Source organism: Perca fluviatilis, chromosome 6, assembly GCF_010015445.1.
Source record: "Perca fluviatilis chromosome 6, GENO_Pfluv_1.0, whole genome shotgun sequence".
NCBI classification, from domain to species: domain Eukaryota; kingdom Metazoa; phylum Chordata; class Actinopteri; order Perciformes; family Percidae; genus Perca; species Perca fluviatilis.
In genome coordinates this window covers 19,399,845-19,427,760 of record NC_053117.1, presented here as the reverse complement: position 1 = coordinate 19,427,760, position 27,916 = coordinate 19,399,845, and the positions used below count along the sequence as shown (strand labels likewise).

Genomic DNA, 27,916 nt, shown 5'->3' with positions numbered 1-27,916 from the left:
TATATTCTGTCAGAATGCCAAACACTAAAGAAAAGATTGATTATGGGAATTTATCAAGACTTTTAATAGTTATTTGATGTACACACAATGAACAAAATCAGGTCAATCAAAAACATCTGATTAAACATTTGATTTTTTATATATATATAATTTTTTTTTTTACAGCATTTCATACGAATCAGCCGTCACCACACAAAGACACACGCTAGCAATACACAGCCACCTCTGTTGTAATCTTACAAGGTGTTAACGTGGGCGCATACATCCTGTAGAGCCAATAAAAAGAGCTTCAGTGTAACGACTCTGAAAAGGAATCAAATTCATCTAGTCGAGCCTGCAGGTAAAACATTGACACTGGCTGTAGACAGTGTGCTTACCTACATGTACACTTATTACTCAGTGTTACAAACCATAGCATCATAAGTTTAGAGTTCTCTCACCTGAGCCTTCATCTCGGGTGGCCATGGTACTGGAGAGGCTGCGATGAGGGTACAGAGAGAGCAAAGTGGCAGAGAGAGCCCGAGTGGCTGTCACTGATGCAGGGGGAAGCAGCAAATACAAAATCCTCATCACCTGAGGCTCTCACAGTTTGCCACATGAACACTAACAATACTACAAACACAAATCAAACCATGGAATGACTAAGTAAGAGAGCAGGCAGTGGACGACTGCAGCTAGTCTATAAAATGTCCAGATATTGATGGAAAAATTAAAGAAACGCACACCAACAAACAGCATACATTCTGCTTTCAGGGACAGAAGAGGATCAGATCCCACTGCTAACCGCAGACACTAAAGAAAACTATCAAATGACAAAGACAACAATGATGTAGTTTGTAAGTATCTATGGGTCTCTTTTAAAGGCCCATCCAGCCACTTCACACAGGGGCACGGGTAGGGAGAATTAAAGCCTTTTTTCTGTTGCATTTTAATTGAAAGTACCCTAAATAAATATGCAGACAGTGATGATTGACCTGCTGATTGCAGACGCTAAAAATAGACTCCAATTTGCAGAGAAGTGGGGCTAGATAATGATTAAAGAGCCTCATGCAGACACAGGAAAACAGCCATCTGTCCCCAAAAGTATACAGGTCATCCCAAAGTGGAGGACCAGCTCAATGTGAAAGTGTTCAATCAAAAAATTTATTATGAGATAATGTCCTGAAACTGAAACTTTTGTATAACAAAACATACATAACCGGGGACAGGATAAGCCTAGCCAAGACAGTCAACCAGGATTTTCTTCAGTCTTAGGAAAGAAAAACAACCAGTGACGGGTCAAAATGGAACAAAAATCATTAACCATCCCAATTTAAACAGCTGGATTGACATACAGAGTGCCAACACAGCAGGAAGTGGCTCCTGCACTGTATGAGGCTGTAATATGGTCCGTGGGTCAGGTGAGGGAGAGCAGGAGAAGGTGCCAGGAGTCTGTGAGAGCAGCGGCCTGGTCGGTGGGTGGTTTCAGTTCTTCAGCACCATCTCGTAGTTCTGGAAAACGCACTGGGAAACCTCTGGAGCTCTGCACTTAAGAGAGATCTGAGGGAGAAAAGAGTTGAGCAGGGTTGGATATGATTTCACTGTTAAAATGCAAGGTTTTTAAAGACTGTGGGATATACAGTACACAAGCCATCAGCGACAAATCACAAAAGTGCCCATAAAAAAAGATACACCTAGGAAGCCAATATTTTGACTTTAACATTGTTCATGTACATTCATGAACATTCAGAAGCTTATTTTAATGACAAGCCATTTGCAAAATGAAGAGAAATGTTAGGCAGAATACAGTTTGCGTTAGTAAGAATGAGTAATAGCAGGCTAAACTGATTTGTGATTTAAAGGTCCTATGACATGCTGCTCTTTGGATGCTTTTATATAGATCTTAGTGGTCCCCTAATACTATATCTGAAGTCTCTTTCCTGAAATTCAGCCTTGGTGCAGAATTACAGCCACTAGAGCCAGTCCCACAATGAGCTTTCCTTAGGATGTGCCATTTTTATGTCTCTAGCTATTCAGGAGGAGAGAGGGCGGGGCAAGGTGGAGGGCGGGGGTGTGGCCTTGACCAACTGCCACTTTTCTCATTTGAAAGCCATGATGTCTCTCTCCCTCTCATGGGTGGGCCAAATTCTCTGGGCGGGCAAAGCAGAGAAAGGGGAGGTAAGATTCCAGATCGGCTTAGCTGAGCTTTCATTTTCTCAAAGGCAGAGTAGGATACCCAGGGCTCGGTTTACACCTATCACCATTTCAAGCCAATTGGGGACCATAGGCAGGCCGGGGGAACGCATATTAATGTTAAAAAACCTCAAAGTGAAATTGGTCCCATGGCATGGTGCCCTTTGGATGCTTTTATATAGACCTTAGTGGTCCCCTAATACTGTATCTGAAGTCTCTTTCCAGAAATTCAGCCTTGGTGCAGAGATTGCAAGATTCCAGATCAGCCCATCTGAGCTTTCATTTTCTCAAAAGGCAGAGCAGGATACCCAGTGCTCGGTTTACACCTATTGCCATTTCTAGTCACTGGGGGACCATAGGCAGGCTATTAATGTTAAAAAACCTCATAAAGTGAAATTTTCATGCCATGGGATGTTTAAGTCTTTAATAAAAATTGCACAACTTTGAGCAAAGGAAAAATAACTGCTACTTTGCAAACTCCCAAAAATGTAATGATCGTTTCACCTACAAGGTCATCAGGCAAACTTCATGAGCTTATGGGTATAAATTAGAGGTGTGACGAGAGCTCGTCCGCGAGATTAAATGTGACGAGATTTCTCGGCGATATCAGTACACAAGTAAAGAGCAGCAGCCTTGAAATTAGCATAGAAAATCCCTCGCCCGTTCTCCAAAGTTGACTGAGTTTACTTCTTCTCTGCGATAGCGGAAGAAAAAACAATTGCCTGTAAAACCCAGCATTTGAACGTTAGGGAGTACCACCGTTCGCTCTCCCTCTCTCCAGGGGCGATTCTAGGATCAGACCTTTCAGACCCTAATGAGAATGTGACACGGATATAGTACCTGGCAAAAGTGTTAACCCCCCTGCTAAATCAATAATTTCATTAGCCAGCAATGACAAACCGTTGGCAAAACATATTATTTACACACATCTTTAACCCCGCAGCACATACAGAACGACCTATACAATTTCCACAGTTTCAAGGTTGGCACCCAAGGTTAATGTCATCAATTCAGTATGTGACCAAATGTGAAATATGGTCACAATCTCCCCTTCTGTTCCTGAGTTATGGCATTGAATAATGGCCAGAAAAGTGTTTTTGCAGATGCAGACCATTATGATGTCACAGTGAAGTTGACCTTTTGGATATATATCTTCACTTATAATAATATAATTTTATCCTATTAGACATTTGTGTGAATTGTTGTCATAATAAGCGTAGCAATTCTTGAGTTCCGGCCAAAAATGCGTTCTGTGAGCTCACCGTTACCTTTGACCACCAAAACAGAATCAGTTCATCCTTGAGTCCAAGTGGACGTTTGTGCCAAATTTGAAGACAAATCCTCAAGCAGTTGAGATATCGCGTTCATGAGAATGGGACGGACAGACAAGCCGAAAACCAGGTGGCGCGGAGGCATAATGAAATATTTGGATTGAAACTCTCCTTAATTTAGTCTCATCAGACAAAGAGACATACAGAGAGAAATACACATAAACACACTAGAGAAAATAGAGGCAGCCTCTCCACTCTCTGATGGTGGTCGCAGCTGGGAGCAGGTTTAGGATTTGACAGTCTCGCAAAGTGAGTTTTTTCCCGTTAGCAGTCTTACTGCCTCAGATCCAGAAACACGAGAAAGCTTGGGGGGTGGGGGGGGGTTTGCAACAAAGATGTCCAGCTGGGCTCCAACCAGAGACTTTGTGATAACATGATCAATGTCAGAATTTCTGATTGTGTTCATCTTGTGTTCAGAGTTAATTTTACTATGTATTATTTTCAGTTTGTTTGTAAGCTCTCAAATGGCAGTTTCTTCCTGTAGTTCTGAAAATGGGATATAATATCAATATTTTTTAACGTCTATGGTCTATGTTTGAAACTCCAGTATTGTTAGAACACTAACATTTTCTCTTTGAGACTGGCACCATTATTACAATAACAGTGATCCGATATAAACCAGAGATTTGGTGAGTGACTGGTGAGAATTTCACACCAGGCTCCTCCCCGACTCAATCTATACCAAGAACTGCCAAAGGGGTGTGTGTGTGTGTGTGTGTGTGTGTGTGTGTGTGTGTGTGTGTGTGTGTGTGTGTGTGTGTGTGTGTGTGTGTGTGTTGTGGTGGATACCACAGAGCTGCAGTGGAATAAAGCAGTAATACTGCACAGATCCTAAGTATTTCCTCTGCACACTCTGGGCTCCTTACTAATGCATGCTGCTGCTGGCAACATTTTGGCAGCCGCTCTGCTGTCAGCATGGGTTGAGATGTGAGGAAATGCGGAAATGCGGATGCTGTAGCCACTGTGTGTAACCTGCTTATTAAGAGAGCTAGAAACTGCGGCATTCATTTGTTCAACTCACAGCTTGCTGCTAAAATATTAGTATTATTTTAGCTGTACACAGGCAAGGAAAGGGCAAAGAAGCTACAGTAATGATAAAGGAGGGTGTATCGCCCGAATGTGTGTGTATTGAGAGAAGTAATTCTTATTTTTATTCCAACTTCGTTTACTCATCCCAAGACAATACATTTTAAGTATCAAGGTGTTTACACGACTCGTTTTTTTAATGCGTTGATACAAAAATGGCAGTATTCTTTTCCACCAAAAATTTCCAATGAGAGACAGACACATGGATTCACAACACTGATCATGTAATGCAATGAATCAGCCTAAAAACACTGCAGGAGCATAAAAGAGGAACTAGAGCCGCTGCAGTTCTCTGATGCACCAGTGCACCACTGTGAAAGGGCAAAGCAAAAGTGAGAAGCATCCTAATCCTAACATTTGATATACTTAAAACACAACCTTGTTTGCTGAGCAACAGTTGTTTATCAAGTCAGAATTGAGTCTAATGGTTTAGACCTTGTCCTACATCATTAGATTTCTCCCTTAACATGTCAAATGCATGTGTTAACTAGGGGTAGGTAATATGTATAAAATCCTCTGTATACCGTGATATAGTTTAAATCAATTAAGAAACTGTTTTATGGATGAAATAACTGGACAGGCGTGTCGGTTTTTCGTTAATCCAGTTAATTTAATACCTGACAAATAAAAAAAAGGTACTTCATCATATTGTTTTTAAAACCAAATGACAGCACACAGCAATCCTTCTCATCGATTTGTGAACACTTCCCACAAAAGGTCTAATTCTAAGATATTAAAGGGATAGATACCATGGTGATATTGCAGAATCTCAGAAGGAAGACAAATTTATATAATTTCACGGTATACAGGTCACTAGTTTTAACCCCAAAAAATGTAATCTCTGATGTGTAGAGGAACCACAGATATAATTGTGTGTACAGCGGCCCTTGGCGTCCATTTCTGTGTTAAAGCTCACTTTCACCAAAACTCTCAGAATTGCTAGCTCAAGAGGTGAGAAGAAAAAAATCAGCATCATCACCGGTCACATAGTTACCATGGAAACAAGAGATGGTAGATGAGGACACAATGCTTCATGTCAAAGATAAGTGGGGTCCTAATTCTTCACTCTAAAAACTACAAAGTATACATGAGCTCTGACGGAAGTCACTCAAAGGGAATGTGAGAGCTACTGACTATTTCAAATGTGGAAACCTAAAGCTGCTATAATCCATATTTTAGTAAAGAGGTATCAAATGAAAATGTGAACAGGGTCGCTTGAGGTGATGAACCTACAGAGAGTTCTCACCTCCCCTCTGCAGAGCTTTACATCAAGTAGCATCATTTAGCTCATTCTTTAGCAGTCTGGCCCTCAATTTGACTGTTTTGATTCACTCTCACTGTTCTCAGTCGCAGCACGCAGCTGTTTCAGGTGGCAAAAAACAGGACTCCAAATGAATGATAATGTTGTTCTCCAACTGCTGGATTTGATAAGCAACAGTTTGCTAACATGTTCGCCATATCAACTTAAAAGGTGAGGACATGTCACTTGTTTGCTTTGCCTCCAAGTAGTCCATATTGCAGGTTTAAAGCGAGAGCTAAATGTTTTTCAAAGATTTAATAGTCAGTTTTCTTAAGCTCTTCCATGAGCTGTCTTACTAATGTCCACCATAATTTAATTTTCCAACTGTGAGCTCCTCCATTTTTATTGTGCATTGCATTGTGTCCATTAACACCATTGTTAATGCATTACTTAGCCAACCCCAGCCAGAAAACCTTAAAATCACATAATGTACGGTAACGTATGTCATCACTCATGGTAATGAATTAGAATTGTTTTTATGTCTTGTTTTCAGAAACAAAATAATAAATAAATTTAAAAAATGCATTGGCAGGGCTTTACTTTTTCAGGTCTAAAAATAGCTGCCGACAAAAGGCTTTAGCAGCTTGCCTTTAATGTGCCGTGCCAAGAGAGCACAGGGACCATGCAGCAGCCAGAGAAAGAGACAAGAGAGACCAGCATTAAAATTCACACTGTAAATGCAGCACGGCTAACTTGAAAGTCTAGTCTTTTCTTCACTAAACAATTTATGACCCATCTGCAAAAAGTAGGGGGGGGCCTTTCTAGCCCTGCTGAATAACTATTTGAACTTAAGAATGAAGATGAAATCAAAAAGGCAGGAGGAGTACAGGGCAAAAAAAGTTGAAGGTGAACAAGAAAAAACACTCCTGAATTAATCAGGGTACGCCACAAACGGATGTACAGGGTGAAAAAAAACAAAAAGAGTAACAAATCAAGAGCAAGAAAATGAAAAATGGTCATGGCCTCTAGCCGGAAAAAAAAAGCTCTGCAAATAAAAATTAAATATGAATAAGCTTTCACTTCAGTCAATTAATCTCATACTTTATCTCAAGGAAATACTCCTTAAGTCTTATATTTCAAAATCACCTATATGACGTTATGCTCCACGATGATGTACTAAACTAAGAAGATGTAAACCGATATAAAAATCTGAAGATTTAATGAGCGAGAGCTGGGTGACTTGACAAATTGACTAGTCTACACTGGAGAAAACAAATACAGTTGAAACCACCTTATCAATAAAAGCATGAACTGAAAGCAGACTGAGTGATGAGCTGGGAGGAGAGTCACATCAAGGTCATGGTTCTGGACTAGTCATGCAGAATTTCTAAGCCAAACACAATCCATCAAGAGCAGAGACCGTGGCACGCTGACAAAGCAGAGACACGCAACAACACAACGGACAACACACAAACAGCTGAGTCACCAATACCAGCGCCACACTCCAATCACTGCACATCAACCAGCCTCCCCCCTTCAGCACACTCGCCACACATTACTGCACATCAATCTCTGCCATGGCTCTGTTATGGCATTTCTCTCTATCCATGACATGCAGTGATGACAGTATTTTGTTAACTCCATCATACTGACCTAATTCAACAAGTCAGGCTGTAATTTGTGCTTAAGTGCAGAATGGAAGTTGGACTTTCCTACACTGTCTGTATGAATGTAGATTAGTGAGGCCATTCTGGAACAAAGTTATGAATTTAAGTTTTATTCAGTAACCCCTTTAAATTTATTTATTTTCCAATACCAAGCATATCTAAATGTGTATATTTAGTTATTATGGAGGGTATGATTACACCCTTCAAAAGTATCTGAAAAAAGTACCTTTTTTATGTTACAATATTGTCTACTGCGGTAAAACTAAAAAAGATGAAAACCCTTATAAAACTAAAAAGAAAATTAAAAAAGCGTACATGTCCAAAAAAAACAAACAAGTAGGGCTAATTCATTTTGGTTTGTATTAGAAAAGTCTAGGATTCATAAATGTGAGGTAAAAGAAGATAAACAATGGAGGACCCCCAGACCCCCGCTTAAGATTGGTACCCTCCCAGAGGCCCATTCTGAGCCAGGAAAAACTCTGGAAAAATACATATGTTGCCATGTCAAATCTCTTAACTCTGAATCTCTAAATTTAACTCCCCTTAATCCTGACATGTATTACAGTAGTTGGCACAACATACTGTAGTATTTTTTTTTATGGTGTTTAATAAAACACTAAAGGTCTTCACTGTCTCTCAACAGCTATTTCTTTTGGTAGTAAATAGTTATCACAGCAGCACCAGCACAACTCTTGAATACAGCCAATACAACTAGCACAGTACTCACCGTGTAATTTGGGTTCCCTGCCTGCACCCTGAGCTCTGCAAGCACCCAAATGCCATTGGTGAGTTTCATGGACTGATACAGCATGTCCTGACCCTCAACTGTACGCTTGGCTATGGTGAAGATGTTGCTACCCTGCAGTTTGTTGGAGGCTGCATCTGTTGAGGGAACGTTATAAAAAAAATTAACATAAAACAGTCAAAATTCTAAAGGAGAATTCCGGTCGATTTCAACACGTAGCTCTGTTGTTTGTTAATTTGGAGTGCTGTCAGTAGCGGGAAAGACGACAACAAATCGGTGTTGCCTACACCGTGTTATCCTCCTGCTACAGTTTGCACCCAGGAGGCTGAAACCGGGCAAGTTTTAAACGTGCTTTTAGCCTCTTAACATGTTCGAAATGTCATTACAAGTGCCTACCCATGTGAAGTGATTCCTTCCGAGTGAACACAGTGAATCTGACTGCAGTAGATGTGAAAGAAATGCATAAAAGTTGTGCTAATTCAGCTCTATTTAGTTCCGGTGTTGAGACGGCAAGACTTAGGGACCGTCTACAAACTACAACACCGAAAAGAGATGCACTCCTCTTGCCGTCCAACACCGGAATTAAACAGAGCTGAATTAGCACAACTTTTATGCATTTCTTTCACATCTACCGCAGTCCGATTCACTGTGTTCACTCGGAAGGAATCACTTCACATGGGTAGGCACTTGAAAATGACATTTCGAACATGTTAAGAGGCAAAAAGCACCCAGTCTCCTGGGTGGTGCAAACTGTTGCAAGAGGATAACACGGTGTAGGCCACACCGATTGTTTTCGTTTTTCTCGCTACTGACAGCACTCCAAATTTACAGACAACAGAGCTTTGTGTTGAAATCGACCGGAATTCTCCTTTAACTGTTCAACTGAACTTACACCGTCTTACACTGACGATGCAGGATGTCTTTTTACATTATCATCTCCTAAAATATCACCTCAGGCTATCTGTGCAGCAAAGATACAGTTGCTAATTTGAAATTAACTTTTCTCCTCAGCCTCTGTCTTGCTGCTGCTCCCCAGTCAAATATGAAACCATCTCTCTTTGTTCTCGAGGAAGGAATTTAATCTGTGGGGGGAAATCTCCATTAAGCTGTCATTAGGAATTCTTCTCCAGTTCGGTTGCTCTAACGCTTATGTAAAACTAAATTATCACACGTAAATATGGGGACTGCAGCTGATGAATTCTCATCAAATGCCAATTTGCTTCATTAGCTAGGATCTCAATTCAAGATTGCCACTGCACTGTCGGGCTGTTTCCACATGTAAAGAAGCAGCAGGATATGGCTGCACTGTGTACTGTCTTCGGGTAGTGCACTCTCTGTTCCTGTTCCATCCTTCTCACCTGAGTTGAGATGGCAGTCTTTGATCTGAAACTGGGACTCGTTGTCATTAGGAATGTCTTTCCATGTGGCCAGGAACACCTGTCGCTCTGTGGACAAGAGACACAATCACTGGGTGAGGCCAAAGACAGAGCACACACTGCAATGTACAAAGTATGATAGTTACAATGGGATTTGTGGAAAGGCTAATGTAAGAAATGCCAAAGTAGTGAGTGAGTAGTTTTATAACAGAATATAAACAGGCCCAAAAAAGGCACTGGTGTACGATTCAGGAGCAACTGTGCAGCCCGAGAGGTGTGCCAGTAAAGTCAAACACACATCTTCACGTGATCAGTCACAATAATGTATCATCGCAGAATGACTGACGTATGTGTCGGTCATTGACGTCAGCAGGGGTTTGACGCTTTTGAGTGAAGAGGTTTAAGCCAAGACACACTCACCCATCTTCCCGTCCTCCGCAAACAGCATGCTGATGGGATACTGGCAGCTGAAGTAGAATACGTCAATGTTGTTCTTAACAGCCACCTGCAAGAGCGATTACATCCAAGGAGGGGGTAGAGGAGGACGACAGGAGGAGAAACAAGAAGCAGTACATGGGCAATTACTTTTCAAGTGCCCTTCAAGGATGGGCATTGCTGGTTTATGTGTGCCGTTTACTGAACAAGAGGGCTAAAATCCTCTGGAAATCTCACTCTCTCACAAACACACTCACACAGGCAATACTATATCCTACAATATCATTAATATTCTTTACTGGCCACCCATCATACCGTGTCTTACAGTAAGCATGATGCTTCTATTTGCAAAAGAATATCAGATGACATTACTTACAAGATAAATATATAAAAACATAACTATTTCTACAAACAGCCTTTAGAAAGTGCTAATATAAGGCGATAAGAATAGCAGACAGTGGTTCAAAATAAAATATCAAAAATAAAAAGAGATAAGACAAAAACACGACAAATGAAAAGAGAACAAAAATAGCAATAACAGCAAGTCTATATTAAAAAAGAATGAATTTGTTGGCCTTAGCTCCTCAGAAAGGACCTTTTACAGTCTTTGGGCCCTGGTGGCAAAAGTACAAGACACTGAAACATGAGAACAACTGTGGTATAATGGAGGCACCTGAAGTAACAAGCGGCAGCCGCCGGTGATATTGATCAGGCTGCTCAACAGACAAATGCTAAGGGTAGGACAGTGAGTTTGGCCAGCGGAGAGCAGAAGAATGACTTGTGAATAATTCATTAGAGAGCATCTTATTCCTGGGTGCAATGCAAGACTGCCAGTAACACGGCAAGTCATACACAAACTACACAACACTTTATTCTGTACGTTTGTAAACTAGGGAAGCTCTATTATAAAAGTATAAAGTCTGAGGAAGTCAGATGCTAAACTATAAAGGCTAATGCATATGATTTTTTTTACATACTATTGTATGTGCTGTACTGAGTTAAAAAGGTGCAGTAGGTAAGACTTACTTTAAACTAACTTTCTGTCATATTTGCTGAAACGGACCCTATGTTCGAGTAGAACTAAAAAAAAAAAAATCCTGCTCCTCTGGCACCACCTACAGCCTGTAGTGCGATTTGCAAAAATCTACAGCTCCCTGATCAGATGCACCAATCAGGGCCAGGGGGGTTGTCTAACTGCGTGTCAATCACTGCTCATGCACACACACTTTCATTCTCCCTTGTGGGGGGGGGGAGGACCTTAGGAGGCTTTATCAGAAAGGGGGGAGGGACTGAGAAGTTGTCGATGTTCAAGTCCTGGATCTTTGCAATCTTATCTATGGCACCTTTAATCTACCCGACTACAGGTTCTCAAACTCTGTTAGGTCTCTTTTTATGGCACAACAATATTTGTGTGCTCCCCATTACTCTGCTAGCTGGGACAGCATTGTGTTATATACACATTAATTGGCATTATTTGTCTTAAACAGGCTATTAATTCCCATCTACAATGAACTTTGAACTGATTAATTGATCGATAACAAAAATGTATCAATTTTGATAATTGTTTTTGCCATTTTTTTTTTTAAACTGAAAGAAGCTAAAAAATATTTGGTTCCAGCATGTTTTTATTTTCTTAGTTTTCTATGATAGTAAATAGAATATCTTTGGGTTTTTCACTGCTGATCGGCCAAAACAATCCATTTGAAGTCTTCAACTTGGACTGTGGAAAACTGTGATGGACATTTTTTTGACATTTTGAAATGCAATCGAGAAATAGAGAATTAATCGCTAATGAAAATAATCTTTAGTCGCACCTGCCTTTTTCATATACGGATTAAACGTATATTTATTCAATGTTGTTATTAACATTAAGCTTCAGGGACAAAAATAGAGGAGCTGTATCACAGAGCAAAAGACTAAACAGTTAACAAGACAGCTGCCAACGATGTCATCAAACTGCGAGAGGAGATGATCTGTCCGATTTGCTCAGCAGGTGACAGCGAGTGATTTATTGATCGATCACATTCTACGTTTACTTTAAAGTCCTTTCACAAATTTCTCAATTCTTTGCTGTAGTACCAATGCATTTATTCAGCCTTCACCAATTTGGGAAACACTGTACCATTTCTTTACCACTGAGTCTTTAAATCACTGTTCATTGCAGAAGGCCCTAGAAATTATATTATACTATTAAACTTGCACACAAAGTTAATAGAGCACTTCCCTAAAATGTGCTTATTTGTAATGAAAGGTTTCATTGGCGGCTACCACACATCAGTAGTTAAAAGAGCACTCAATAATATTCTGGAACATCACCATCCATCAAGACAAAAACAACACAGAACCTCTCAAAATAAAATCTGAGAAAATGCAAAAACAGCCAATAGCACCCATCAAAGCTGGGCCCAGAGGCTGCAGAGTAGAAAGGTTAGCAGGGCTACTGAGGCCAGGAGAAACAAAGGAGCCATGTGTTGTGTGACCACTAATGACTGCCCCCACCTCTATCGTCCCCCTCGCTACTCTTATCTTCTCTCTCCAGCTTCACACAGCGCCCGTCCTCAATTCCCGGTTAAAAGAACCACCCAGATCAAAAACCAGCCAGCTTCTGCTGCTCTTTTTATTTAAAACTTATCACAGCCGTTCTGAAGGCTGTTTCGGGTTTTAAGTCTGTTGTATTCACAACATAAGAATTCAACAGTATAGCTGAATAACAGAAAGGACACAATCATTTAAGACACACATGGTCATACTTTCGAAGACAAAACTTCATGTCCCACGGAGATACAGTCAGACCATGAATATTTCAACCATGACGCATTTTGAGGTTTTAGTTATGTATCTTAGGATATATAAAAATAAATGACTAAGACATTGAAATACTGCCAACTTTAATTTAGAAAGAGCTGAAAAAATGAAAAGTCGGCATACATAACATTGTGCTTCTAGTCTGTACTTGAATTGTACTAGTCGCATCACAGTCATAAGCGTGATGCTTAAACATTCAGTCCTGAGTCATTCCTGGAAAATAGTAGAAAGCAGAGATGCAACGCTACTGTTCAACAAAAACTAAAACTGGCACAGTCACATCAAATTCAGGGGAAAGGAATATTGCAAAGTGGTTACCTGAAGGTTGTTGAGAGGCTCCATCTTCATGACAGGTCCTACAGTACTGAGGGGAAGGGCTGCTTCAATACTTTGGTTTGGGCTAAGAGGAGTGAGTACTTGGAGGGGACCAGCCGGAGCAAGACCAAAGCTACAGAGGAACACGAGGAAAAAGTGTCACAAAATGTGTAAATATAAACCACTATCAGCACATTACTTAGTAGGTGGTGTTACCTGTTTCTGTTAAACTGGATGGCAAAATCAGTCATGACACTCATAGCTTTATTAGTGAGGGTCATCTCCATTTGGATGACCCCAGCACGGCGGACAAAAGTGCCCGATATCTCCAGACCCTTGGCCTTCATGGCTGGAAGCCAAACCTGAACAGAGACAAAGATCATTTTATTTGGGGATCCTACCACTGGTGTTAACATCATTCTATAGTATGTCTCCCAGCTTATCAAGACTCACTGTTTTAGGGGGGTTGAAGGCTCCCATAGGCATACCAACTCCACCTGCAAGATCAAACAGGTCATCCAGACCGCCACTAACAGGGACGTTGAAAGAAGCTGGCATGGCAGCTGGAGGAGCACCGAAACCTGTCCCCATCTGTGGGTCACAAAGCAACACGTTACACGAACACATTCAATGTCACCCTGTACTGAGCAATCAAAGCCCAACAAAAACTCCGACAAAATGACTTACAGCAGGCCCTCCTCCAAGGTCTCCGCCAAGCTGGGTAGGAGAAGAAGCACACAGACTTTATCTATTGGAAGGTTATCTACTGGTGCAACATTAAATAATATTCTGGAAGGTCTGAAGAGGATGAATGGAGGGGTGTGAGGGTCTAAGAAATATCTTCCAGTGATTCATGAAAGCTATGGGGATTACACTATTTACAAGTGACAGCAAGAAGGAGGCTCCTCCACCGGTACAGAAGAAATTCTCTTTTTATGTAACTGACCTTTTGCTGCCCACATATGTCAGGCTGAGCGGCTATTGAAATCCAATAGGCTTTGTTCAAAGGCTACTCACTAAATGGGACTATTGTAGTGATGAAAAGGTTGGGGGTACAGTAAACAAGACGCATGGTGAATAAATATAGTGATTCCACACAGTGACAACTAATATGCATATTTTGACAGAAAACAGGTGAAATTGACTAAACTCTCACCTAAATGGAGTGGGAAACATAAACAATGTAACACAAAGTGCAAATAGGCACAGATCACTGCTGGGGAGGATAACTCAGAAGACACAGTGGTACAGGGGACAAGAGGGGGTTCTAGGCTAGTGCTGGCCTTTACTAGTCCAGTGTGGTCCCCTGGACCAACGTCAGTGGGGCTGTAATCTGGGGGCGATGGGGACTGATGTGGGAGCTGAGGTGACTGAGGAGTGTCCGTCCGCAGGGGAATGGGCGGCTGATTGAAACAAATCGCAGGGCCCAGAGATAAGAAAAGAGATGGACTCAAAGATTTCACAGCATGCTTACTGTAGATATCACAATAATAAAAGATGATGAATGAACATGTCAGACTGATGCATGGGAACTACATTAAAACAACAGTGATTAAATCCAACTTCTAAAATGGCTTTATAAATGGTTTATAAATGCTGTGCCCTCTCCCTCCGTGTAGTTACCGGCTCAGACTCATCCCCCATCTGCAGATGCAGCATTGAACAAAGAAAGTAAAACACGGTCAAAGAAAAAAAAGAAAAAGCACCAAAAAGGTAGAGAAAAAAAAAGACAAAATACAAATTACTGTCACTAGGTCTCACTGACATTAAGCCTATTACTGAAATCAACCAATGCCTAGTTCACACTACACGACTTCAGCCCTGCAGAAGACCTGCAGGTTCCCGGTCAGTTTACAACAGCAACGGAGAGAGAGTGGTGTAGAAGACGATGTCTTCTAGACGAGATGTTGTGCCGGCTTTGCTTCACTGTTGTAGTGAATGGAAACCTAGCCAAGATGCTAACTCTCATTCAACTGCATCACCCAGATACGCCAACCGGGACGAGGTAAATACTAAACGGGATAAAACAATTACTGAAGCAGTTTGTGTTTCAATTTCAACACATCAAATAAATAAATAAGGCACTTGAAGATGCCCTGTGGAGCATGGTGAGTTTGTTAAGCTGACAGTGGAGAGTGAAAAAAAAAAGAAAGAGAAAGCAGTCCATGTCCCGTGTCACTTCTCGCGTGTGCTTTCCTAACAAAACATAGTTTTGGAGACCAGACATACTCATCTGGGATTCCTCCTGGTGAAAGATCTTGTAGTGTCTGTCGCCGGTCAGTCATGTAGTGTGAAAACAACAACGATTTCAAGATTCCCTATTACTTGACAGCAAGTTGTGTAGTGTGAACTTAGGTTCTGTAAGGCTGGTATAACACATCTTAAGCTGACAGCTTAACTCAACCAGTGGTGTGTATGAGACCTACCAAGCTGTCCAGTCCTCCTCCAAGAAGGTCCATAGCACCCATCTGCATGCCAGAGGAAGCGGGTGGTGGTGGTGGTCCAGTGGTGGTAGGAGGTGTCAGGTCCAGATTAAGCAGATCTCCAAGGAGGTCTCCCTGGGATGGGATGACAGCAGGGGGTGCCTCGGAAACTCCAGCAGCAGAACCTGTATCTGGGCTCTCAACACTCTCCCCACTAGTTGAAATAAAACAAGAAAAAAAAGGAAGCAACATTAATTTAGATTATGCATTTTATGTCATTTATTTGATTATTAGATGTTCCTGGGGATTTTCAAATACAGAATAAGCCCAATTTTTTTTTTTTTTTTTCATTAAACTGCTGATATAACTTCAACAGGTTCTCTGAGAACAATGGCATGTGGATGTGACTTGTTGTATTTGAAGGCAGGAAGGAACAAAGAACAACAGCTGCACAACTTGACACTGCTGGAAAGTGTGTTATTCAGCAGATTAGAAAGATAACACAATAGCAAAGTGAAGATACTAGATCTACTTTAGTAAACAAACCCCTTTGCCTGCAGTGGTTAAAAAAAAGAAGAAGTGCACCACTTACGATCCAGCACTGCCGGGGAGTCTCTTGTGCTGAACACCACGGCTGCCCTCAACAAAGGCACTGGGAGGCTTGTGGTAGACAGAGGCCAGAGTACCAATGTGGCAGATGAGCTCCTCCAGCAGTGTGGGCTCAATCAGATCCGTCTCCTCAGAGATGAGGGGCTTCTCAGCCAGAACCACCTCCTTGGCAGCCACTGGGTCTGTCGAGAGCAGACGCCAGTAGATGTAGCCCCGGTCCCTGAGGTCTGGGTTATCAGAGTCCTGCAAAGACAGATGATGGAATGAGGATGAAGCATTAATATATTAATGGAGCATGTTTAATAAATACTTAATGTTAGATTCATTTTGTGTTGGCTCCGATATGAGAGACTGAGCAGTGATTCAAACTTAAAAGGTTTTCAGGGTTTTAACAAATTTAAAAAAAAGAGACCTAAATTAATGTATGCAGTAAAATTATAAAAATGCAGCTACCCTGCGAGGCTCACAAAAGATTCAAGTTCAGTGAATAAAAAATATATTTTGTCATAAGGTTCTTTTAAGTTATGAGGCACATTTTTTCTCCCCATTGCAGCTCTCCGCCTGCGAAGTGCAGGAACAAAATGTCTGTTTGTACATCTGTTTTAGCCAATGTTGTTTCACACATTCAGAGGTACCAGTTTATTGCTGCATATAAATCTATAGAAACTTATGTAATACAGTAAGGCCTGTAATTTCTAGTCTCTGTTCCATTATCTTTATTGGGACTATTATTGCCACGGTTCATCACACCCCCAACCAGCACCGTCAGACACCACCTACCAAGAGCCTGGGTCTGTCCCAGGTTTCTCCCTAAAAGTGTCTTGAGATAACTCTTGTTATGATTTGATACTATAAATAAAATTGAATTAATACTTCTGTTGTGTCAGATTGTATCACAATGTGTCAGAAAGAGACATTGACTCAACTCTATAGTTGTTTCTGAAACCATAGTTGTCAGTGGTGTGACGGCATTATAAAAGGAGGTGTGTCTCGTTTTCTGTCATCTTCATGTACAGAAATGATGGATGACAAAATAAAGACACACCAACTCATGATTTTCCATGATGATAACATTACTGCTCTTAAAAAACATTAACACACATGCAGAGATGCTATAGCTAGTTTTTGCATCAGTTTTAAAGATATACTGCAAATAGGTGGATTTTTATTTTGGGATATAATTTTGGCTAAGATAATACTAATGTTTTCATTTTTTTTTAAATCAACTCACTACCTAAAACCACTAACACACAAGTGTTACAGAGAGTAAGCTCAAACCACTGCAGTCATTACTAAGAGAAGTGCATGATCAGATCTTTAATGGAATTACAATACTCCAGTGTCCCTGGAATGATGAGGTTAAAGTGAACTCCTTTAAAAAGATATAAAAAAGGTCAAAAGCCATTATTACACAAACTACAGGAACACATGGATAGCAAGTTCAGAGTATAGACAGTAAGTGAGGATCGTCAAATATGTGTAGACAGACATGATTGGGGTTAGGGAAAATGTGTGCGTTTATTTTTCTCACCTGTGTGGCCAGGCTTAACACCTGCTGCACTAACTCCTGGGTCTCGGTGGGCTTTTTCAGGAACAACTTGACGATTGCTGTCAGCAGCTGCAACTGCACCTAGAGGTGAACACATACAGTACGTTACAACTGCTCACACGCTATTTTTAAATGCAGCTAGTGCAAGTACAAATTTGCGTAAAAATATAAAACAGTGGCAAGGTGCATATTAACGATGATCTTTTAACAATGACTTGTACTGAACCACAGTAAACACATAATAAACAAACTAGGTTTTGACTCCTGGGCTTAGGTTTCCCATGGATGCCACACCCTGCTGAACAGTAAATATCCCATTTACTATTTTAATCTGCTGTTACCAAACCGCACAAAAGAGAACATTTTATGCTGTTTTTAATGCATTTCCTGCTACGCACAAAATCATAACCAGAAAAGCCTCTCCAAAACAATAATATGATAATTGATCTATTGCTTAAGGGGAGCCGTCTAACCAAGTAGAGCCTGTTGTACTGTAATCCCACAACGAACTGTGGCAGAACACTCTCCAGAGTGAAGGCTGGCTTCTCCACAAAATGTGTGTCTGAGCCAGACAGAAAAAGTGTTCCCATTATTCCCATAACTTCATATTAAGCATGGATAGTCTCAGTAAAACTAAATATATTAATAATCTTGGACTCTTTATTTTCTCTCACGGTACCACAGATTTTGTCAGTTTAAAAAAAAACAAAAGACTGGTTCTCTGTAGTAGTACTGCATGTGTGTATTGCATGTCACCTCCATTTCCAACTACAGAAACCATGCGCTACTTACTGCCAGCACTGACTGCAAGTTATCAGTGCCACTACCATTAAAAATGGAAATGAAAAAAGCAACCTCCCCACACTCTCCTAAACATACCTGAGTGCTTTCATCATGAAAACCCTCCAAAAAGCTCTCCAGCAGCTCATCAGCGTTGTCGATGCGCTCAGCATACTCTCCCACAATCCAGATCATGGCGGCACGTGCCTCCGGCTCATCCAGGGAGTCCAGGTTTTCACACAGGGTGGCAATCACACTCTCATACCTGGAAACAGTCACATAAAACAACATTATATGCACTCAAATATTGCAGATGTAGGGCGCCCGGATAGCTCAGTTGGTAGAGCGGGCGCCCATATTTACTCCTCAACTCCCGACCTTCGGCCTTTTGCTGCATTTCTTCAACTGTCCTGTCAATAAAGGCCTAAAAATGCCCAAACAAATAATCTATAAAAAAATATTGCAGATGTATGTATTAGGAGAGTCTATCTAATCTATTTATGAAAAAGAGGGACAGAAAAAACAAACAAACAGCAAAACAAGCTGACGGCTAAACAGCCAACATATAAATCACCAGCTTATAAAACATGTTAACACACAACTGCCTACTTTCACATCAAGCACACACAGAGCAAAAGTATTAAGTATTCAGTGGCTGTTAAAATTCAAAATACGTAGGTCTCTTATTTGTATTCATAAACATTAGCTTTACTTTGTGTTCTGGCAGCCTGACAAATGTAAATTCAATATTCTCTGCCCTTTTAGCTCTGGTTTGATCTTTGGAACTTTCACTTAATAGATGCTCAACCAGCCAATGATTTCTGCGGTGGTTCAGGCATTTCTTATCTGCATATAATGCATGATAATAACCAACAAATTCCATTTACATAGCACTTTTATTATAAGATATGCTGAGGCAGAAAGATTTAGTTGGCGTCTAATTAATAAATATGCAAAGGTTTGAGGGGAGTAGTGATTCATATAGCTAAAGGCTTGAGCCATGCAGAGCTGGGAACCTTCCGAAGCTGATCCCTTGGAGACTCACCACCCCATGTTGATGGTCTACTGCTGTGTGGGAGAGGTTTCTGTCTGGCACATTAATCCACTCTGTTGGATCAACAGCAGAAGTCACACTCCAGCCGAACCTGCCTGACCTTTGACCAGGTGCATTCAAGGCAGGGTTTTAAGTGCTGTCCACTACAAACACTCTCAGTGTTACGGAGGACAATTCCCCCCTCTATCTGTTTGAGATACTAAACAGCAGTCTCACAGCAATATCAGCTTCCACAAGCGCCCAGTCCCGATGAATGTATCATGCATAATGTAAAGCACACGTGTTTTGGGCAAATGTCCACACTGATGCCCGAGAGGAAACCTACTTGTTGGGGTACTTGCGGAAGATGTCCTTGATAACCACAATGGCCTCCTGCACCACATAGTTGACCTTTGTTTGGATGAGGTCTAGCAGTGTGCTGACACAGCGCTCCGCTGATTGCTGATGAATCGAGAGAGAAAAATATATCTGTCATGATATATGCCTGCAGATTAAAAACAGTAGAGCCAAATGCATATAAAATGTGTGCATATAATATGCATAAATAATATATGGCACAATATGGAACTAGTTGAAAACAAGTTCCATGTTGTGGCATATATTAACAACCTGCTGAGTAATATACTTTCCAGCAGTGTCAAGCTGTGCAGCTGTTATTCTTTGTTCACCAGGAACATCTAGTTTGCAACTGTTTTGTTTTTTTAAACTGTGGGCCCTCAGGGTAAAGAAATTCATGGGATTTTCACTTTAAAATGAGTTTATAGGCTCTGAAATATTGTATCTTATATGAAAGGTTTTTGTAATGTAATATTACTAGTAAAAACTGAGTGAATTTATACATTTAACTTGAGGCTTAAATACTCCCTTCGGTCCAGGCTTCAACAGTATTCATTTTAAGAAGTATGTTCTATTGAAATTATGAGAGAAAAATGCCATGCTGTACTGTATACTCTTACATGTCCGACCGTAATATACGTAGTATAATTTGTTTTATGAAAACATGATTATGATTTACTGTGTTTATTGAGACCAAGGACCAATATGAATAATCATATAAACTAATGCTTAATGTTGAACAACATAGCTGACACAAGGGTTTGACTAACAAAACATCTGGTAACAGTCTGACATTTAAAAAATATTTGGGCGGCAACTTTTCCCCCCACTGTCTAAAAAACATTGGGGCATTTACAACATTTCAGGGACAAAAAAATAGTAATTACTGCATAAAGTTGCTGTTTTTTTAAATGTTAAATAAGCCTAGATTAAAACGCATACACTAATCACCACCTTATGCCAACATGAGTAAATAAAAAGCATACTATTGCTATTATCAGTTCACTTATATGTAACAGCTGTTTGTGTGAGTATGTGTGTGTTAAAGATGGAAATTAAATAAATTGAATGAGAAAAAAATGAAGGCTTTAGGTGGGATTTGACATCGTGGGCATTTTTGCCCTTTACCCCCCTTAATTTCTGACACTGGTCTGACATCATCTCCACCCACCTCTACTTTGATGGCACAGCGGCCAATGGCTCTGACCGCTTTACGGACAAAGTCCACATCCACCTCAGTGGCGTACTCCTTCAGCTCAGCCAGGACCTACAGCCAGACAGACAACCATTAGTGCCACTCAGATGATCTTGTGAACAATATATTTGCTTTTTTTTTTTTTTTTTTTTTTAAATCACCCTAAAATAATGATTTTACAACTTTTCCAAAACAATAAAGTATGACAGCTGTGGGTGCGTTACCTGGGCAATGTTGGCTTGAGATGCTAGGCGAATCATGATGTCCAGCTTCTCCAGTTTGACATAGATTGGGTCATTATACTTTACAAAGAAAACCTTCATCTCGTGTTTCAGGATTTCTGGGCTAAAAAGGAAATATAAAAATTGGTTAAAAGACTGTTATACAACATACAATACAGTAAAAGGAATCCAACTAAAATGCATTATGCTACAGTAAATGCAACTTTTATTAGGGCCTGATATTCCCAAAGTATATAGCATACTAAAGAGACCTCTGTAGGTCATCGCCCCACATTTACCGTCTCTGTACAATGAGGTTGATGTTTCTAAGAGCCACATATTGCAACTCAGGCTCAGCAGAGAGGAGAGTGACCAGAGGTGGTGCGAGCTTCTTCAGCAGGGTGCCATAGTAGTCCAAGTCTTTGGGCAGCATCTCCATGAACTTCATTAAAACTTTAACAGCTGACAAAACCACTGCAGAGTTGGCGTGGGAGAGCCGTGGGGTGACACGCTCACAGATGCTAGCAGATGAGGTTGATATTGGGAGAGAGAGAGAGAGAAGAAAATTACACAGGGTGTTTACTGGGTGTATTTGCCAACTGCCATGCGGTGTTAATGAAGGCAGTGCTTTCGCTTACCTTTGGGACTCGCGGTCATCACGAGGTGTGTAATTGGCCAGGCAGTCAAGAATGAATATCTGTCCCCACTCTGTACACTCATTTAAAGCTGTCAGCAACTTATTGATGGTTTGAGGGTTCAGGTCCAGTAGATTACTGTTGGGGTGAGACTCTGCTATCTCAGACAGCGCTGCCACTGCATTTGCTACAACCTAAAGATGAAGAAAAGAGTACAGATAAATGCTGACAGAAAGATAGATACCCCTAGCTATGTTAAGATATAAACGAGAGGTCATTGTACCAACACAATTTTGGCAAACATGTTGAAAATTTGTATGCTGGCAAAGGGCTTATCGGTGAAAGACAGAGCTGGGGCTTGTGGCCAGCTGTGTCAACACCCTGAGTAAGAAATCAAATCTGACCGGCTCAATAGCCAGCTAGTAGGCTGCATGAAGGAGTCGTACCATGGGGTTGGAGTCAGAGATGAGGTCTTTAAGGGTGTCCAGGAAGCCTTGGTCCTCCACCAACTGGGCGTTGATATCATGGAGCTTTGCAACACACACAGCAGCTGTCTTCCTTACATACGGGTCTTCATCCTTCAGACATTTCCTCAGTGGCTCACAGAGGTACTCCGTGATCTTGTCCACACGGATGCAGCCCATTGTACGAACAGCAAGGGCCCGGATTAAAGGGTTAGGGTCTTCACAGTCCTAGATGGGTTGTTCAAAAGGTCATACGTTTTGTCACAACTTTTTATTTATTTCTATATCATACGACATTATATGAGAGACATTTGAAATGTATCTAACATTTGTTTGCATTATCATTCTGTAAAGAATTAAATCATATATTGGAGGTGTCGATTCTAAAGTAAAGAAGGAAAAATCAATTCATCTAACTGAATTCAGAGAGATAATGGTAAGTCATTTTACACAGATGTACAGAGAAGTGTAGCCCAAAACAACATGCATGAGTAGGTACAAATTAGCAAGAGAATATGTATCCTCCCAATCATAAAGTGCTATGCAAACATTCCTTTACTTCTGTATATAACATGAGCACAGTCCAAAACTTCCTGATACCAACAGTTTGTCCAAATAGTGAAATTATAATACAATCCTAAAATTTGTGTTAACATTTTCCCACTAAATTTAAGATTTCCTTTTTTTAATACTAAACAACTTTAAGGTTATGTAAGAACTCAAGAACTGCAAAAACATTTTTAAAGCAATGCATCCTGCAAGCTCTAACTGCACTGATTACTGCTCTTGAATGATAAATTATGACTAGATAATTTAATATAGTTTTCACATATTTATGACAGGGTGAGCTTTACCTTTACAAAAGTGTTAACAGCCATGATAGCCATGTCTGGCTGACTCTTGGCATAGTTCATCAGGTAGAGGTAGACCAGCTTTTTCAGTTCCAGGTTGTCCGTCTGCATGCAGTTCACAACATCTGGGAACAGAGCGCTGAAGAAAGGACAAGGCATTATGTGACCACTGACTCAAGGAGGGTGAATTGTTACAGTGATTACAGTGGGGCATCAGTTCCCCTGGCTCACCTGACATCCTTGCCAACTGTCATGGATGCAATGACCTTCTTCACAGCCTCCTTCTTCTTCTCTTTCTTATCACTGTTCAGCTCTGCCTTGAGCTCAAAGATCTCCCCTGTACACACACGAAAAAAAAGGAAGTCACACATCATGCAATCCATTTGTGATGTAGAGGGTGAAAAGGACTACTGTGCAGCATTGACCTCTTTTCCAGCAGTTTCTGATAATGGTGGGTGGTATTGCTTGTCAGGGGTTTCGGTGCACTTGCTGCAAGCAACCATCCTGATATAGAGTGCATGAGTGATTTTTTTTTAATACAATTGCAAGGTAAAAGACGAGGATGCAGATGATGGGTCTGCATTGTTTGTGCAAGCAGCTCACTATGGCTGTATACCACTTTCCTTGCAATATCCAAAAGAAGACGTCTAGTGGTCCAGTGATAGAAAGCTTTTATTACAAAGCTGCCGCAGGGCGTGCTCATTTGGCCTTAGTAGTGGAGCAGCAGCAGACTTACAGCTCCAATAACGTGGCAAATGAGAGTGCACAAGTCATGTTACCTGATGAGTAGGGCTGGGCTACTATTCAATATGATCTTTTATCAGCTGTCAAAACTAAATGTGTTATTGAGGTTCTTGTTTTATGTGTGTGTGTGTGCTTTGTCACAGGTAGTGCGTGCCAGTTGGAACACAGCTCAATGAATTAAATATAAATTTGATTACATTCTGCATACATTTGTATTGTGGTGTGTGCGCGCATATATATATATATATATATATATATATATATATATATATATAAACATGCAGAGCTGGGAACCTTCCGATAGATAGATAGATAGATAGATAGATAGATAGATAGATAGATAGATAGATAGATAGATAGAAGATAGATAGATAGATAGATAAATGGATTTCAGTTACTTTGTTCAAAACTGAAAGAGATTAAACTTTAATTGGTTAACATTTCAGTGCATTTTGTCACTGATGTGTCTATCTGCAGGAATTAGACTAAACATACACTGTCCGAACACTGTCAATTTTGGGCTTAAATTTGAGTCTACCTACTTTAGACATTGTAAACCGCTAATCACTCCCAATCTCCTTTAAGATGTTAACAACAAACTGCACACAGCAACATTGGGTAGATGCACAGAAAAAGCACATAGGGAAAGAAAATTGCACTTATGTCCCAAGCAATCCTAACAAACAGAAGGAGTCTACACACTAGCACTCATAAGCATCTGTTTGCATTTCCAAAGCCCTATGTGTGGGAACATGCACAGTTCTGGGTCATGTGAGAAGAGTCACATACATACAACAGGAGGCACAGCAGGAAAGTTAAATCTCTGACAGCTAATTCTCAATATGTCTAATCTGATTTACAATAACCAGAGCTAGTCAGTTCTTGGCAACAACATCAATACAAAGCAGGGGGATAACATCTCTATTTACATCTCTCAATGTCTAGCTAAGTCAATTATGTATTGGTAATATATTTAACAATTCAAACTTCAACAGAGTATGCATGTCTTGAGGAAAAACTTAAATTCTTAAATTGGGTAAGCATCTTTGGCTTCATAGTCTGATAATATGAACATGTAATTCAGCACCACAGCTGAATAGGTCACAAAATCCACAAAGCACTTACTTAAAAAAAAAATGCATGGCTGCTGCACAGATTGAGGATAAACAATCGAATTGAAATTAATTAACAAATCAGCTATCAGACCTTTCTTGGTAGTGGTGAAGTACTTGGAGTCCGTCATCTTGGATCCAAATTGTCGATTCTCCTGCAAATGACACAGTGGGTAAGAAAAGTTGCTGTGGAAAAATGTCCTTGACTTGAAACTTGAAGCATCACAAGAGCAACAGGAAACACTAAAAGTGCAAGCACAGGGAAATAAAAGGAATTCCTGTCTTCTCCTGGACAAATGGCAGTGACTTATCACAAAACAAAACAATGGATTTTGCTAAGGAAACAGACACTAATATCTCCTCTTTAAACATCAATCTTGTTGGCCCGCATGTAGTATGTGGCCAACAGTATAGCTTTTACTGAGTCAACTTCTACAGCGTGTAGTATTTCCTGTTAGTGATTTCCACTCTTGGTGCATCTGTGAAGGATCTGCTCCCATTTATGCAATAACACTTCCTGATATGAAATTTGAGCAAAAGTGCTCAAGTTAAAAGGAAACGCTGCTAGGGAAATTAAAACTAGAATTTGCTGAAAAAAAAAATTGACAATTACATTTTTTTGTCTTCTGAACTGTTGTGCACATTTAAGAAACATATGGCTTGTGCACATACTCATTACACTTCATACTATGTTGCCTTTGGCTCTTTTAGTTTTGGCCTAAATATACAGTGAGTAGCCTATATTCTGGTTACAACACAGCAAAATTGCTGCGAACTGTGATGCTCTTTACTGGCGGCCATCATGTATTGTTATAAATAGCCTATAATGTTAATCTTATACCATGAATATGATACTTCGTTACCACAATATGAATATTGATGCAGTCACTTGCAGTTTTCTTCACTGAATGCAACAGATGACATTTTTTTTATTATGGCTAATAAGTTCATTAGCCTTCATTAATTTGACTGACTTTCTGTTATGCAACGTTATCCTAACACAGTTTAATTTAATTAATGAAACTTGCAGGGACAATGATACTAGCAGAGAATCAGAATAAGATGCATTATCAAAGAAGGTTTTCACTTGCAAGGAATTAACCTTTTTTTTATTTGGTTAATAATAATAATAATAATAAATAACAATAATAACAACTTTATTAATCCCGCAAGGGATATTACAATGTTTTCACTCTGTTAGAATAAACATTACACACAGGCCTGCCTGAAATACACACACATGCTCACTAATGGAGAGAAGTCAGAGTGAGGGAGCTGCAGCTGTCTATGGACAGGCGCTCTGAGCAGTTGGGGGTTCGGTGCCTTGCTCAATAGCACCTCTCCAGCTACCAGTCCACCACCATAATTTGGTCCATATAGGGACTTGAATGGTTCCCAACTCCCTACAGACTGAGCTACTGCCACCACCATACTTTAAAAAGGGAATAAACAATAAGGCAAAGTACTGATACAGTCAGGACATAAATACAGAATAGATATGACAATAAAAAATATGTAAAAGACACTAACAAAATATATATTTACAATATAACTGTAACTAAATTTTCTAAACGAATGACAGAGGTATCAGTTATTACCGTTAACTTGCAATCAGTGACAATGAAGTGCGTTTCATAGATCTAAGGTAGCATTATTCATTGAGCTTCAGGTAGCTGTCAACAGACTGACTCTTATGTTATAGTGTCCATTTACATACTTTTATTGTAATATGTATTCTGTATTTATGTTATTGACTGTAGCAGTAATTTGCCTTATTCGTTATTCCCTTTTTAAATTGTTTATAGTATGTACCACATACACCAAGGCAAATTCCTTGCAAGTGAAAATTTATTTTGGTAATAAATAACGTTATGATTCTGATCGGCTGTTAGCCACAAGCTAAAACCAAATACGATGCGTTCACACAACTGACTACTTAGCTAGCTAGTTAACGTTAGCTAACAAGACGATTGCGGTACGTTTCTACGATAATTCACGCTGCTGCCATAACATACTGACACCGAACTAACAGTATGCCCTTAATTAGTTTGCAGACTAACAATACGAGTACTTCACACTAGCTGACGTTAAGTTATTACTGCTAACTCTAACTAACGCTAACTAAGTAGAGGAAAGAGTCGCTAGCTGGCTAGCATCAAGCTACCATGACGTTAACGTTAGCATAGCAGGCTTGAGAGTGTATAATTCAGTTGGAATAAAACTAAAATATGTGATGTGAAGTTAGTTAAATTAATGCAGATAGTTCTGCCATTAACTATGCTATTCGATCAATTACTCACGCATAACTGATTCGCCCATTCCTGCATCTTTGCAGGAGTTAGATGAATGAAACTGGTGCTAAATGCTAGCTAGCTGTCTGGTGCAGTGTGCCTGTCAGTGTCAGCTAGCGTATGGCCACTTCTCTAGCTCGCACAGCTGAGACATGACCTTCTAAGTACAGGCTTAAGGAAGCCTTTGCCTAAATAGTTAAGCTCTTAATCTATCTGCGTGGTTTAAACCTTACCGAACGAATTAGCGTACCTTGGTGTTAAAATTAGACTCGCCACATAACGAATTTTGAGAGAAAATCTCCACAAACACCTTACCGTAACAGGCGTAGTAGGGGCTGTGATGGCCTTCTGTCTCCTCCCTTGATTTACTTCCGTCTTTCCACAAAATAAACAGACGAGTAGCGTCAGCTTTCATTCAGAGAAGGTTGTTCACATATGGGCGATAATGTAACAACTTCGGTTGGCTGCATAACATATCCA

At 40.3% G+C, this 27,916-nt stretch overlaps 1 protein-coding gene across 6 annotated transcripts; it reads right to left on the bottom strand.

Moving 5' to 3' along the window:
* Positions 1-43: 43 nt before the first annotated feature.
* ap1b1 (adaptor related protein complex 1 subunit beta 1) lies at positions 44-27,878 on the bottom strand. Of its 6 annotated transcripts, none has more exons than XM_039803144.1 (24): positions 27,752-27,878; positions 25,240-25,300; positions 23,521-23,626; positions 23,293-23,428; positions 22,421-22,666; positions 21,978-22,168; positions 21,639-21,860; positions 21,343-21,463; positions 21,095-21,190; positions 19,913-20,028; positions 18,633-18,798; positions 17,736-17,834; positions 16,188-16,447; positions 15,599-15,809; positions 14,796-14,816; positions 14,456-14,575; positions 13,860-13,889; positions 13,626-13,763; positions 13,389-13,534; positions 13,176-13,305; positions 10,038-10,122; positions 9,600-9,686; positions 8,224-8,378; positions 44-1,539 (listed from the first exon to the last, which is right to left on the bottom strand). In XM_039803144.1, the coding sequence occupies exons 2-24, from the start codon at positions 25,274-25,276 to the stop codon at positions 1,465-1,467; spliced, it is 2,994 nt and encodes a 997-aa protein (XP_039659078.1). In that variant the 5' UTR covers positions 25,277-25,300; positions 27,752-27,878; the 3' UTR covers positions 44-1,464. The 6 variants fall into 6 exon arrangements, with proteins under 6 accessions (XP_039659078.1, XP_039659076.1, XP_039659077.1 ...); XM_039803142.1 differs by lacking the exon at positions 27,752-27,878 and adding an exon at positions 27,446-27,592; XM_039803143.1 differs by lacking the exon at positions 27,752-27,878 and adding an exon at positions 27,446-27,592 and having other exon boundaries at positions 14,462-14,575.
* Between the last annotated feature and the right edge of the window lie 38 nt (positions 27,879-27,916).